The 15,369-nt window shown below is 46.1% G+C and overlaps 1 protein-coding gene across 10 annotated transcripts in view; it reads right to left on the bottom strand.

Annotated features, from left to right (window-relative positions):
• PLEKHG4 (pleckstrin homology and RhoGEF domain containing G4) overlaps nucleotides 1–15,369 on the bottom strand; it is an 81,993-nt gene that overhangs the window by 26,863 nt on the left and 39,761 nt on the right. For all 10 annotated transcript variants that reach the window (XM_051801729.1, XM_051801728.1, XM_051801726.1 and 7 more), the window contains 3 exons: nucleotides 13,984–14,082; nucleotides 12,889–13,037; nucleotides 513–651 (listed from right to left, as the gene is read on the bottom strand). In XM_051801729.1, the coding sequence (XP_051657689.1) occupies nucleotides 513–651; nucleotides 12,889–13,037; nucleotides 13,984–14,082 (387 nt within the window). The remainder of the gene's footprint in view (nucleotides 1–512; nucleotides 652–12,888; nucleotides 13,038–13,983; nucleotides 14,083–15,369) is intronic.

The raw sequence follows: 15,369 nt of genomic DNA on the forward strand, positions 1-15,369 counted from the left end.
AGCACAGCACAGGAATCTAAACAACAGAGTGCACTGCAGGGATGGGCAGCTAGTGTGGGGCACGCTCATTCAGCAAACCCTGCAGGACATATGGCCCAGAGGGGACACAGGCTTAGCATCAGCTTGTTGTCATAGCTCTGCTGCTTTTCAAGGTGAAGCATGAAGAATGGCTCACCAACAGTCTTGCAGGGAGGGTCAAAAAAAGACACCCACCAGTATGTGGTGCTTACTTAGGAGCCACCTCACAGATGCTTATGGGGTTTGACTGGTCTGCACCTGGAGAGAAGCCAGGAGACTTTTACCTGGCATCAGGAGATAACAGGCAAAACAGTGGGTTCGTTCTCAGCACATCTGAAAACTCTGTTCTAAATTCTTATGTTCAGTTGTTCTTTTTAAGCATCTCCAGGCACCACTGTACACCTCCACACAAGGGAGGTCCCCAGTTCCTGCTGTGGGACACAGTGTTGCAGGGCAGCAGCAGGCAACCACTGGAACTGACAGGCAGGCCTTACCTCCTTAAAACACTCTTCCACTTTCTCAAACTCCATCACCAGCTCCAGTTCCTGGATGCGCTTGTTTGACAACATCACCAGTCGGTGAACGCCCTCATCAACTCGATTATAGAGCACGCTGGCAGCATCCAGGGCATCTCTGGAAGGGGACACAAGTCTGGTCAGGGGTTTTGCATTAGGTCCTTCCCCCAGCACTTCATGCAAACATGACCTGGCTAACAGCAGTGCTGCACTCATCCTCCCCGTGGGACCCACAGTGGCCATCTCCATATGGAGAACAGAGGAGAATATTGCTGCTCCTTGCACATTGCTGTGATTCAACACTCTGATCCCAATGCAGACAACCTGGCAGGAAGGACAAGAGCATCTCCCCCCAGCTGGGCTCCTTGCAAAATTTACCATACTTGCCACACTTTTCAGCTTTTCATAAACACAGATCATTTGCATCAATGGGCTTTCAGAAAACACAGGGTCAGGCAGTCTCAGCGTCTAAAACCACCATTTGGATTTAATTAAAATAAGTAAATAAGCAATCACTAGTAAGCAAATCTTTCCCCAGTGACAACAACAACATAAAGCTCCCAATGCCCCACTCACTCTCAGGATTTCCACCAGCCAAACAAAAAGGCAAAGCGTCCAACAGCCCAGCACCAAGAGAAATGGGATTTGATGATGTTGTGGTGGAGAGATTCACAGCCTGAGCTCCCTGTCTTCCCCAGGCAGCTGTGCTGACCAAAGCCCAGCAGGCAACAGCAGGCACTGTCCCTGCTGGGCTGCCCACAGCAGGGTTCACACCCTCTGTGCAGTGCACAGGTAGGGATGGAGGGGTTTGGGAAGAGCCCAGTGCCCTCAGATGCTGGAGCCAGGGACCTGGCACATCCTGGTTAGCTGATGAATGTTAGCAAGTTCCACTTACATGTGTGCAACACCTCTCCAGCACAGGCTTGGGTACATTACAGATGGGATCCAGGAGACAGAAGAGCATTCAAGCTGATTCTTCTGCTTCAAGATTTCCCCTCCTTTTACAATTATGGGCCCAACAGGCACCTACAACAAAACACTACAGCCTCCTTCAGCTGTGCTCTACACCAGCAGGTTCAGCTGCCTGCTCATCTCCTGCACTTACCCTAAGCTTTCATGCTGCAATTGCCTTCCAACCTTCTGACTTATGAGAGCACAGCTTTTTTATCATATTGTTAAAATTATCTAAAGCCCTTGCAATACTGGTAGCTAATACTGCTAATGGAAATTAATTCAAAGCAATTCAGCATACATATTTATTTCTGTCTTGGGTTACAGGCAATCTTGAACCTATGAAAGGCAACTGAATACGAGCATTTAGTGGCAGACATCCTGTAGTTTTTATTTGTAGTATTTAATTGACACGAGGTAGCGCAATAGGTCTGGACAACTAGCTCTGCATAGCAGAAATCCACACTATTTTTCCATTCAGAATTCCACCCAGTGTGCAACGGCCAAATTCTCAAACCTCAGGCTCCTGGATACTTTTGTTTTTCCCCTTTGAAATGCCATTAGACTGAATGAATTCCTCCAAAGTGCAGCCAAAAATACCCGAATTGTTTCTGGACTAAGATCAGTGCTACTGCAGTGCAGAGCAGACAGGTTCTCTACAGAGAATCCACAGGCTTCAATGGAAAGATCCTCTCTGTAACGCTGCTCCCACATTTCCTGAAACCACCATAAACAAACAGTGATGATATGAGCCTTCTGTTTCGTAATCCTTTCCTAGGGATGGACCCAGATCCAATCCAGGGGACTCGCAGCAGCAGAGCCACAACCATTGTCCAAGCTGAGCTCTGGAAAGTGTGTTTACAGAGCAGGTTGTGGAGGCCAGTTCCCGTCAGCAGCAGTGACACAGCTGGGACAGCTAATGAGAAACAGCTTGGGAGATGGCTGGAAGTTAAATTTGGCAACACCATTAACACTGCTGGGTTTCGTGCAGCAGAGCGTAGCTGTCAGGTCCCAGTTCCTGAGTAAGGCTCCAGCACACTGACGGCCAGACAGGCAGACACCCTTTGGCCTTACTCCCACGAGGCTGAATTCCCTGCTGGCATGAATGCTCTCATCCACTCAGGAAAATACATGGATACAGCAAACGCTCTTCCTCCCATAGGCACAGACAAGCAAGCACCTATAACTTTAGGCATTCCGGGCTGTTACATGCAAACATTTGCAATTATCCTCTCACGAGGCAAAGTGTTTTTCAAACCTTTCTCTGAGCTTCCATGGAAATCACTTTGGTGTTGATGGTACTTCTTTGATGTCGCTCATCAGCAAACTAGATTGACCTGCTAGACCTTTCTGTAATGGGAGTCCTTCTGTCCACCCAAGCCCATGACCAAACAAGGACGTGTGGCTTCAGCACTCAGCGAGGTATCGCCGGATGGTAACTTATGGTGCAGGGACTCGAGACAAGAGTTCCAGCTCTAACATTGGCTGATCTAGCACAGAGCGTGATCTGATACAGGGGAAGGGAGCCAGGGACTCCCACTCCACCCCTTTCCATGCCTGATGGAGGAAACAAACCCCCAGCTGCCTCAAATATGAGTAGTTTTCCTTGACAGCAGTCAGTCACAACCTCGGCTCCAAGGCCCTAACAAATACTACAGATTCTCACATAGCAGAGAGCATGTTTCCTAAAGTCACAAAACATCAGCTTTCCTGAAGACAACTCTATAACTATGGGGAAAAAGAATCATCCTCAAGGTAGAGGGATAGGAAGCGATTATATTAAAAAAAAAAAAAAAGCACAACACATTTCAAGTATTTTTTTTTATAAACAGATATAGGCCTGCCACAAGGTCAGTGTGTAAAAAGGCGAATTTACTGTGCCATTGTGGACAAGACTGGTCCCTTGGAGCACACTTGAGATCAGTATTGGCCTTATGTCCAGCAAACCCCTCCAGGGAAAGTCAGGTTCAAAACTGCAGCAATAAAATACTCCCACTGGCCCACCCACCAAGTACTTCAGGAGAAGGGTCTAGAGAGAACTTCTCAGTGCTGAGCTGAATGACTGAGAAAAATCCAAAGAGCACTCTTCTGGCCCCACACATGCCTTCCACAGAAGGAATTATCCCATATTACTGGAAACACAGGAAAAATAAAGAGCCAGACCCTGAAGATCTCAGTACGACCAAGCCTTCTGTGCACTTGCAGCAGAGGGGAGGGAGCTCCAGTTCAGAAGAGAGCACTCAGCCCTTTGCCCCATGGGATGTAATCCCTGTCTCGGCAAATACTGCAGCAGTGACAGATCTACACATCTACACACACTCAGTCATCTGCCCTCTAGCTCAGCTGATTCAATGGTACCAACAGTGACATCCTGATGCAGAACACACACACTTTTAAAAACCTTTCCTTTACTAATCCACAGGCATCTCAAACTTACTTGGAGTCAGTCTAGGATGCATTTCGGAGTTTATACCGTAAGCAGGGACTGGGCAGAGAACTCATTTGAGAAGAGGGCTGGAAATTAGCTCTTGCTTTTATCTGTAAGTTGGGCTGTTTAGGTATATGTATAATCAAAATCCCTTTCTCTTGTCAATTAACTGATTTTGTTCTCTGTTCTCTCACAGCAGGCTATTGATACCCTTATCAGGCACAACCCAACACTTAAAGGCTGCCTCTTTTCATGGGCCTGCCAATGGTTTCCTGAGCGACTGCACACAAGACACACAGAAATAAATGTTTCCAAACAGCTCCTCTGGGCTCAGAGCCCCAGAGGGACTTCAGGTGTGGCCTTACACCACTCCTCCTCCTCTTTGAGTTCCTTCAGCATCCCAGCACCTCAGCCCTTTGTTTCAAGGACCAGCCACGCTGTTTTCACACGTTCTGCCTCGCTTGGCAGGCATTCATTAAAACCTCAATGTCTAGTCGTTGGTCTTCTGTTGCATCTCCAAGGTAACTGCATTCATATGTTGTCAGTCCCCTGACAGTTCACTTTTACCAGCCCAACAGGCTCTCTGAGTAACATCCATCTTTTACTCTCTTACACAGAGGAAAATATAAGCCTTTCCACCCTGTAGTATAAAGTAGGTAGGCAAACTGAGCCAAACAAAGAAGTCACTCACAGTCCCTGGGAAAGTTTGTTTTTTCGATTCACTTGGGCACTTCCAGTGCTCACAGACAGTACCCACTGGGCATTAAGCATGTTCTCCCAACCCTCTTCACATCTGTTTATCCATTTGCTGATCTAGATCTTAAAAACTTCCTAAATGATTTCCAGTATACTAGTAAACTCCACTGTATCCTGCAACAGGGAGTTTCATGGGAAAAAATGACACTTTGCACAAATACCTGTTTCTTTTTCAGAGTCAGACTCGGGATTTTTTCATTCCTGTCCATCACTGCCTTCAAGGCAGCTTGGAGTAAACAAACCAAATATTGAAAATTTGGCTGAAGAAGAAAAAAGTGACTTCCATCCTGCCACACAAAGGAAACACCTGGTTGTTAAGAACCTTAAAGATATTTTAATAGTGGCCTGTGCAACTCTGAGGACGAAAGGCAGAGCTGTTTGAAGTCAGTGGAAAGTCTCGTCTAAGCTCAGATCTGAGTGGAAGTATTGCAATTTCCCTGCACATGGGAGTGTGGTAATAAGAGTCTTTCGCTACATTCTTCCATGGTCAAATCATCAAAAGTAATTTTGCAATAGTGCAGAGTCAATATAATTTATAGCAAAAAGGAGTAGCTTGATGTCAGTTTATGTTTCCCCAAATCCTGTTTTCATTGGGCAATTATCGTTTCAGTGGAAAAGGTTCCAAACGTCTTCAGTTTTCTGGAGAAGCGCCAAGCTGTTGTATAATGGTAGGGTAATTTTAAACCTATAATTTAGAAAGGCCATTTCTGTCTGAATCCATTCTTCAAAGAGGCCAGCCTTGGAGAGTTACACTTTATTTTTCAAAGCAAAATACCTGTTTTGTTTTCAAAAAATAGATGCCACAAAAGAGTCACAAAAGCAGGTGCTGCATGAGCCACGTGTGCCGATGCCAGAGACACACAAACAGGAGATGGCAGGGAGGGGAGCAGCAGAGCCATTACTGTTCTGCACTTTCCACCCCTGGAAGAACTGCCCTAACCAACAGCAAGAACTACAGATCTAACAAGAGGGGGCATCCTCTGACCAGCCCTGGTCAATTTTAGAATTGTAAAAATTCACGGATGGAAGGAAATGCTACATTTCAGTATTGTATTTGATGGGGTTTAGGCAAGTACAGAGCAGCTAACCTGCCCTGGAAAATCATATATCCCTAATCATTCTGTAATTTAGAAGCAGCACAATCAGATGTTACATCAGTTTCATCTAGTCTTCCACTCCTGGTGCTGAACTTCCCTTGTGGATGTCTGTACAGGTGTTAGCAGAAAATCAACAGGACCTGGCAACTAGGAGGTTTAAAGGATGAATTAGTCCAAAGACATCACCCAGATCACACGTGCTGATACCTTGGCTACAAACCACTTCAACATCCTGAGCAATCTTTCAGGAAGAAATCCTTCCAGCTTTTGCAGGGACAGTCCTGTGTGCCTGAGGGCTGTTTTGCAGGAAGAGAAATGCATTAGAGCCATTCTTGGTCATTAATTCCTTTTGGTAGCAACCTACACAAGTGCTGTGTTTGTAACAATCCCATAAAAAGAGGTCAACCTCAAAAGGACAATCCTGCTCTTCAAGCTGAGACCTTCACGTGCAGTTGAGGTTAAAATTCAAACTGGCCATGGTGAAGCTAAAGCAGATATTGATAAATAAACTAATTATCCTCTGCAGCACACAAATAACCATGGTGGTTTCAATTACCAAATAAAAGTATTTGAGAAACTGGGTACAGTTTTCAGAACCCTAATGTGTCCTTAGAAAGGCACAGGGGTCAAACATCAAGTTTGAGGTTGCCTGTGGGATTCCTGTTCCCTCTGAGGATGGGAATGGTGGATCTAGCTGAGACCACAGACCTGGTTGAATCCCTCCTCACTAGGTTACCTGACAAGCACATGCACTGGGAGCAACTCATCCAATTAATACCATGCACCACAGACCATAATTGCTGAGAGAATTCTCTTTTGTTTGTTTAAACATGTTTTTAGCAGAAATATACTGAGAAATCCCTTTAAAAACCAAGGGATCAATGCACACAGTTAAACAAGTGTCCAAGTGTGGTCCCAAGCTGTGACCTTTGATTCTTTTTGCAGCCTGGCTTGCATTCAGTTACAATAAAACCGTGTTCAGATTCTGGTTGATTTTAAATCCCAGTAAGATCCATAAAACTGACTGGAAAAAAAAACACTGTAAGAAATCTCAAACCAACAAGTAGCCTGGGTAGGGGGAAAGCTCACTCTGCAGTAGAGCCTGAGATAAGATGTGCAAACACCATCCTGGGAACACCAAGCTTCAAGCTGAGGTTTTCTATCAGCTGTAAACAGTTTCTACCTCCAAACCTTCTTTCATGTACATTAACCTATTCCTGTTTATATTTTATATCGAGGTTCAACAGAAGTCTAATGGCTGTGAGCCTGGGAGTTGGGGCTCCCAGGCTTTCAGGGCGTCCAGCTCAAACATACACACACTGTCATTTAAAAACCACATACCTATTTCCCTGATACATCCTCATTTTTCCCACTTCCCATGTTATAATAGCAGGGACTGTGCTATTAACCACCTCCAGCAACCAAAGCATCTATCCCAATGTAGCCATATAAAAAATGGTACTTGTGGGATGGTCTGGGCTGAGGCAGGAATGTCAGGCGGTTCAGCTAACATCCTATACTGGAAAGTTTTTGCAAGTTTTTCCATAACATTTTTAAACAGATAAAAAACAGTGTGTCATTAATTACCTAATGCCCTGTTGGCATGACAAATATTGCAAACAAAACCAAGCAAAACTGGAGTCTTCTGGGTAAATTCTCACTGAATTCAAGATGATTTAGGACATAAAACAGCAGAAAATAAACAACAGAAAGGGAGCTGAGGGGAATCATCTCATAAAAAGCCTAAAAGAACAATGAAAACTTACCTAGATAGAATTCTGCAATCTTTTACCTTTCTGCAAATGCCACAACTGATTCCACACAGCACTTCATGCACTTAGGAGGACAACAGCTCCAGCTCCACACTCCTTTATGTGTGGAGCAACGAGGTTTGTTTAATGCGAGGGTAAGTGCTTTTTACCAGGCTAAAACCACCAGGCAAACAGAGGGAACAGGTTAGACCATAACCAGAATGAATACCAAGCAGCACGGCATGTGTTTGGGTCGAAATGTCGCCCTGTGCTCCTCCCTCCACCTGACACAAACAAATAAAGCCGTGGACAAGCACTGCCACCCCTGCTCGGCCAAGGGTTAGTGCTCGTCAGCACCTTCTGTGTCACCAGCAACAGCGCAGAGGTGTCTCGGGGCAGAGAGCTGCCAACCTCTGAGGCCTGAATTTAAGCACTTTTTTTTTCATCTCACTTCAAAGGTACACTGAGAGATTGTCCCACGATGAAGGTTTCAGGATTAGGTCCACGGGAGGAACATGTGAAGGACCTACCAGTGCCAGGTGCCTCTCGCAGACCATGTCAGGAGCGGCAGCATGAGAGGCTCCCAAAGCTGCCAGAGAGGCTGAAGATGAGCAAGTACTGCTTAAGGGAACCAAGAAACTGGCATCAATGAGAATGACACAAGGACTACAATCTCCTGAAGCACACAGAGACATAGCAGACACACATCTCTGAAGAAGAAAAGGGATGGCAGAAGACAATGATGCCTCCAGGGAGGATTTCTCAGCGTAAGCTGCCTGGTTGTGACCACCAGCCTATGGCACCAGCTGCCAGCTTGGAGGTGCACACATTGTACCTTCCAAACCAAGAATCCCAGTCTGCTCAGACCAGGACTCACACACCAGACACCTCTAACTTTGCTCCCAACTTGTCCCATATTTTGGATGATCAGCTTAGTCTCTTCTTTCTCTACCCCAAGCAGACAGAGCTTCAGATGGTGCTGTGCAGTTCCTTGGCAAGGGGCAGAGAGCCTGCACATTATCCAGGTTTACTTCCACCAAAGGGAGCTCATACACCACTCTGCAGAGCAGTATGTGCCAGCCTTGTAGCATCCAAGGAGTTGCCACTAGCAGGAGTCTTGCTAAAGACCCACAAACATGAGCTGTGCAAAATCACACAGCTATAACCCACTGCATCAAAAACTGGTCACGGCTTCAAGCACACTCAGTGTCTCAACACTGTCTGTGGAAGACAGGCACAAGAACTGTGCTGTAAGATCGTCCTCTTTGTTGCTGTTATTGAGTCAGGTCCAGCATCAGGAACCTGGCAGCTGCTGCTCAGGAAGTCTGCTCTGTGCTGTCCATTACCTCTGCTCAGATCCCCACCCAGGGCTTCCAACCAGATCACCAAGCCACACTAAAAATAGCCAGCTCACAAAACCAGCTCTTGCCTCTCACCACTCCACCCTCAAAGTACAGACACTAACTATACTGCAAACAAAGGAGAATTCACTCCTCCATCTATTTATAAGCTGCTTATTCACAGCTTGCAAGTACAGATTCTTTTCAGATGAGGAGCTTGGGGGAAGAGGTTATGCTTTTTCTGGTTCCATGTTGCACAGAGCCAAGCACTCAACGTGGTCATTCCTTCACCAACTGAGGTTTTTCTCTTTCTTTTAGCTCTCACCTCCAGCCTTGGGGATATCTTGTCCATCACCATGCAGAGCATGATGCAATCCCACTCCCATGCCACAGTGAGAACGTGGGTTCTCTGGGAGAGCCAGGCATGTGGCAGGTGTATCCTGGTTTAACTAGCATAAACCATCTTTGCATTAATATAAAATGTTTATTCCTTCTTTACTCCACCTGTGACTCACAGCATATCTGCAGGACGAAAGGCACCACTGGACAGTTTGTCTGGGCACACATTCCCAGCTCTTGGCTACGCTGGAAGATCAGCAATAATGAGAACAACAGTGGAAAATGTCTGGCTAAAGACCAGGTCAAAAGTCTCCTTGCCTTGCTGCCCAGCCCCACATGGCTGACTCACTTTAGCAAGAGCTCCCATGACTGCTGCCTGACTTCTGGGAGCTTCTCTGATACCTCCATCATAAGACATAAGTCTTCTAAATCCACCACAAAAGCAGCAGTGCATTAGTCCACCTTCCACAGTTGGGTCAGTGAGTTGCCTGTAAGCTACAGGTTAGTTGATCACTACACTAGACAGCCAGAAGCCAAAGCTACACCTGCTAACCAACTCTATGTTCCTTATTAAAGACAGTGGTAGTTAAAAATTTCCTGTTTGCAAGTGCAAAAAGAAGTATTAGCAGCACTGAAGTGATGGAGGTCTCCATGGCATTTGTCCACACTCACCAACAGAACTTCAGCTAGGCTAACAGCTCTGCACTGCAATCCCCAGAGGGACTGGGGCAGCAAAACCTCTGCGGGTTCAGCCAACAGACCTGGAGGAGCCTTCAGCACAGCAGATGGTGTGAAAGTAAATGTGCTGGCTCTAAATCCAACCAGCTCCACTAACAGTGAAGAAGTGGCAATGCTACCTCCAAGGTGGCCAGCCCCTGCTGAAGCTGTCACTGCAGCACTTAAAGAGGCACCACAAAGACATTGGCTCATCAGTGCCACACCCACACCAACTCCAGGCCAAACTCCCACTCCTGGCGGCGGGAGAGCAGAGAGGGACCATCGGAGCACACCACGTCCCCTGAGCCAACTATCTGCTACCAGCTGCCTACAGGATGTGTATTCTGGTGACTGAGCTCCTCCTTGCTAAGCTGGGAAAAGGCAGAGATCCAGAAGAACTGCTTGGAGAAGTCTGTCTTTCCCTTTGTGGATAAGCAGCTGGATGGGCAAGGCTGTATTTTACAGTGGTACTTGGAGAAAGAAATAAGAAGACTCGCATTGTGAGATGACTAAGAGTTGAGGAACTTGTCAAAGCCACTGCTCTGGTGCTCCAATTTTTCCTTTAGTTCTCAACTTCTGGATGGCCTATTTTAATTAAGTGGAGGCAAGAGTCCAGAAAATTGCTCTTAAAATTGTTTCCTCTATTTATATGTAATTCTCTCACATTTGGACAGTTACCTGTTCACAGCTGGCCTCAGCTTAGGACTAAGAAGTCCTGGCAGTCATGACTCCCTGTTTTATCAGACTTTTGCACCACAAGAGAGAATAAAGAACAATGGGACACGTGACAGAAACAAGAGCCAAAAGGTGGCTCAGAAGACTAAAGCCATTTGACTTGCTTCCGTAAATAATTTGATTTCAAGTATTGGGAGAGTGGGTGTGGAATTAAGCTTTAAGAACTGGTCTAGATTTTACAATTCAAAGTTCAGAACAGCAGTACCACAGGCCCTGCTGAGTGCACACACAAAGTCCTGTTCCATTTTCATACACCACCAGTTAGAAATCGAACACTGGACCCACATACACACCAGTATCTTCTCCATGCCAGCTTAGTAGGCCAACTACAGTATTTTGTCCCTACCCTGCTTTGATTATATCTGTTACAGAAGCCTTTGAAAATCATAACTAAAGGAGCCTTTACAGGGTTAGCAGAGCTCAGAACCTTTAGCATCTGCATGCTAGACTGGAAAGAAGGAGCAAGTGCAGAGCCACAGAAGCCCCAAACCCAAAAGTGCCTTATACAGAGTTCTCTAGTCAAGTGATAGAGCTTTTTTCCCCATTTGAAAGTATCCTGGAACAAGGAAGAGTGGATTTATTTAGTCCTCTGTCCTGAGTTGGTTGAAAAGCAGGCATTTCCTCAATAAAGATACTGTATGGATTTTAATTTCTACAACTACTCCACAGGCTAGAAGAGGACTAACTTTCTCCTGCTGTATTCATTTATGCTCCTCAGGCTGGAGAGAGCCACATATATTTGAGCCATGGCATGCAGTCTCCTCTCACACAGGCAGGCAATGAATATTTCTTGAATGAAGCAGAGAACATGCTACACAGCCTCAGCATGCACTCCAACACTGTACAATCAAAGAATTCTGTGTGTATCCCCCGCCCCTGCCCTTGCTAAGGTAATCAAAGCAGTAAATTATCCTTAGGGGCTCTGCCAGATCAGGTTTCAAAGTTGATCATTTCCCTGCACAAGAACACAGGCTTAGCTTAAAACCAAAACAAAACATAAAACCCATGCATGTTCTCCCTACTCTCCTAGGACTCTAAAGTTGCTGTGTGTTGCTTAAAATAAAATAAATAAAAAAACCTAAACAGAACACAAAAACTCACATTATTGTGCTTCTCATGTCATGTGAGAATGAAAAGACTGTACTGTACTAATTCAATCCAAAATTGCATCAAGATTACTTCACCAGTTCAGCAAGACAACTGTCTGCACAGCCTGCCAGAGCTGCTGACAGCAGTCACAGCAAGGAGGGAACAGAAATAGTTACACAGCCTGTCCCCACAGTCCCCTCTCAGCACCAAAATGTCAGCCCCCTTCTCCCAGTGACGAGTACCAATTTGCACTGTCACTCGCTGAATTTTCAAAGAGAGGCGTTTTTCTCTTCCCAGTGTTTGGGTGATAATACTCCATAACTATTTTGTTATCTTCTCTCCATTCCCTCCCTTCAAACCTCCCAGCTTGTGATGGCAACAGGGAGTTTGAGCAGAGCAGGGCTGCGGATGCAGGGAGCCATTCCACACCAGCCCGCCATCCTCATCTGCACCCACATGCCAGGGCTTATCTCACACTGGGGCTGGAAGCTCCTGGGAGCAAAGGCTGCCTTTCTACCTTGTTGTTTGCACAGCACATAGCACAGAGGCCTTCACAGGCTGATAGGCTTCAGGTGTTTTAGCAGTACAAACAGGAGTTGTGCAATGCCCCGGGGATGTCAAACAGCTGGGCTCTCTCAGCCCCTGCTTCTCATACCAACCCTGCAAATGGGCAGTGACTATTTGTTTGTGCAAACCAGTACCAATGTGTGAGGAGATCAGAGCCTGCTGCAGCCAGAAAGCATTCCTCACAGTTAAGGTCCTTGGAAATCCCCTTGCATAAGGAGTGCCTTGGGAAATCACACAGTGATAATGCTCTGGACCTAAACATTCATCACTGGCATCACCAATTAAGGCTTGTGTTTCAGAGGTGCACAAAATATCCAGCTCTCTCTCCACTACAGCAGATAAGTCTGATTTGGCTTGAAAAAGGAAGTTTAACCATCTAAGTGAATCCACCTAGACTAGTTTTTTAACTAGGGATGAAACAGTCAGGATAAAAGTAAACCTACATTTTTCACCTTTGCTGTTTTCAACATATTTCCTCACTACACAAAGCTGCTCTCTAGCCTCCAGCAATGAAGGGGCATCTCGGGGAGATTCACAGTGCCTGCTTTTTGCTCATCTCCATCTCCTCCCACTCTGAGGGCTCACCTGTAGTCATGGGTGAGGGTGACACAAGACTCCTCCTTCCTCAGCCTGGCCAGGAGTGCTCCACCCTCCAGCTGCAGCCTGACCAGCCGTGTGTCTTCAAGAACATTCTTCATCAACTGCCTGTAGGTCCTCAGCAGCACAGCTGCATCCTGGAGGGATCACAAGAGTGAGATGAGCAGTTACTGCAACCTACAGGCAATGAGGGAACAGGCAAAAAACAGCACCCAACCCAAAACACAACCAAACCACATCTCACCTGGGCCCACCCTAGCAAACGGGGAGGCTGGTTCCCACAGATGTGTCTCTCAAGCCTGCCAAGTCCCAAGTGATAAACAGCTCTCCTTATTGTGACCCAATTCCCATCACTGTTGTTCCATTCATTTGCTGGGCACAGAAGGAATTCAGCCTCATCTTCCACTCACAGCTAGCTCCTACTGTTCTGAGAGCCTAGACCTGCATGGCCTCAAGCCTTGGGACAAGATGGATGTAGTATGATATCTTCCCCTGATTTACTGCTGGGACCCTCAGTGCAGAGCTGGCAGCAATGTCCTACCACGTCAGGGGCACAGCAACTTCTCAAGAGGGGGAAGAGAATGTTTGTGACAACACAGGCTTGGTGCTTGTACCTTCCCCCTCTTCCAGCCCACTTCCAGACTTCTGTTCTGGAAGCAGCAAAGCTGGAACCACACACAGAACTGTGCTGTCACCTCACTTTATTCCAGGCCATTTGAACCAACCTGGTGTGGCACAGCCCGAGGCAGCTGCTCTGCCCTGGGCACACCAAAGCTCGTGGCAGCTACAGAGCTGTGGAGCTGCTGAAAATGCACTCCAGTGCTGGAGCCAGCACCCATCAGCAACAAGCCCAGCTGGAGAGATCTGGGTGACACTGAAGGATCAATGAGCCACTGAAGCTTCTACCACTTTATTTGGATCAGCCTCTGCTAGTCCCGCTGTCCTACCAGCTCCTCAGTGACACGCAGCACTTGGAACATCCTGCTACTACAGCTTGCAAATTCAAAGCTACAGCTTTTCTGAGCTACCCTGCTCTCTTCTCTCTCAGGCCCACCTCTGATGACAGGTGAGGGACAGGCTTACCTCAGCCTTTTCTGGTAATTTTCCAGATTCCACTTTATGAATAGCTCCCTGAAGGAAGGCACAAGCACCTTGGCATCCTTGTAGCAAGTGTTCCAGCTTCTATGAGAAGAAAGGACCAAGGCAGAGATTATTGTCTCACAGCTGACAGGAAAGGTGTGTTTTGAGCTTGCAGAGGGTTAAAAGTACAAAAACCAAGAGAGAATCAAACACATTAACCCAAGGGTTCAATTATACCATCTGGTGAGGCTCAACCAGCAGAGAGAGGCCCATCACACTACCCCCAAGGCCTCTATGCAGACTTTATAAACTTGCATACTCGTGCTTGTATGGGCCATGTTTTACAGAAATCAGTCCACTTATGTCCCACATTCTTCTATTATTAGCATTTCTTGTAACTTCCCATGAAGATGAATCACTATGCATGAATTTCAGAGAAACAAAACATAAAACAAGTACTTGGAATTTTTCTACTTTAAATCATTCTTCTTCATGTTAAAAGTAGTGCAAATTAAAGAACAGGAAACTGGAAAGCTTCCAAAATTAAGCACCTTAAGCTATGGACAAATCTGAAATCCTTCCTTTCTTCGGAGCAGGGGGGAAGGGGAGAGAAAAACAAACAAACAAACAAAACACCAAACTTTTCATAAGAGTTCATGAGATTATTTTTTAGAAAAGTCAGAGACATGAAGCCTAAGTATTGTCAGATGCCACCCTTTCGTCACTGGAATCAGAGCAGGGAGAAACAGCTATTCCAAAATAACCATGCTCAAAACAAAACAAAAAGGCAGCTGTTTGAATCCGTACTGAACCGAACTCCCTCCTCCCCGGAGTGCTGGAACAGCCCCAGCAGTGACAGATTAGCAGGCAGGATGCAGGTGAGATCACTGAGACAGGAAATAAATGCTATTTGCCACATAGCTGCAGAGCTAAAGGAGCTGAGCACGTGGGTCATTATCACACACAGTACAGACAGGCAATCCATACAAACCAACTCCCATATTAACTCCCTTTGGTAACATTTTATATGTTAAGATGTAAGACACAAAGGAGTAGTCTGATATCATGCTCCTTCCCTCAAGAATTACCCTCCTGCACACACAGAGCACCTCAGCTCTTGAGGTATTCTCAACTCTGCCCAGAAAAATCAACCCATAACCTCTTGCAAAGTTCCTCTGCTTCCTCACTGCCAAATAAACTTCAGCATCTCGAATTCAATCCCAGGCACCAAGATTAGGCTTCTGTACCTCTGCATCAGCACGGGTCCGTCCTAGTATTTTTAGATGAAAGTTTCAAAACTGGGTTCTAAAATAAGTTGGAAAAGATAAATTAACATTTGCCACATGCTAAGGCTAACTGCTGAAGCCTCCTACCAGTGCCACAGTGGTT

This window comes from Manacus candei, unplaced genomic scaffold (genome assembly GCF_025592945.1).
Source record: "Manacus candei isolate 608988 ecotype Guabito, Panama unplaced genomic scaffold, ASM2559294v1 h1tg000053l, whole genome shotgun sequence".
Taxonomy (NCBI): domain Eukaryota; kingdom Metazoa; phylum Chordata; class Aves; order Passeriformes; family Pipridae; genus Manacus; species Manacus candei.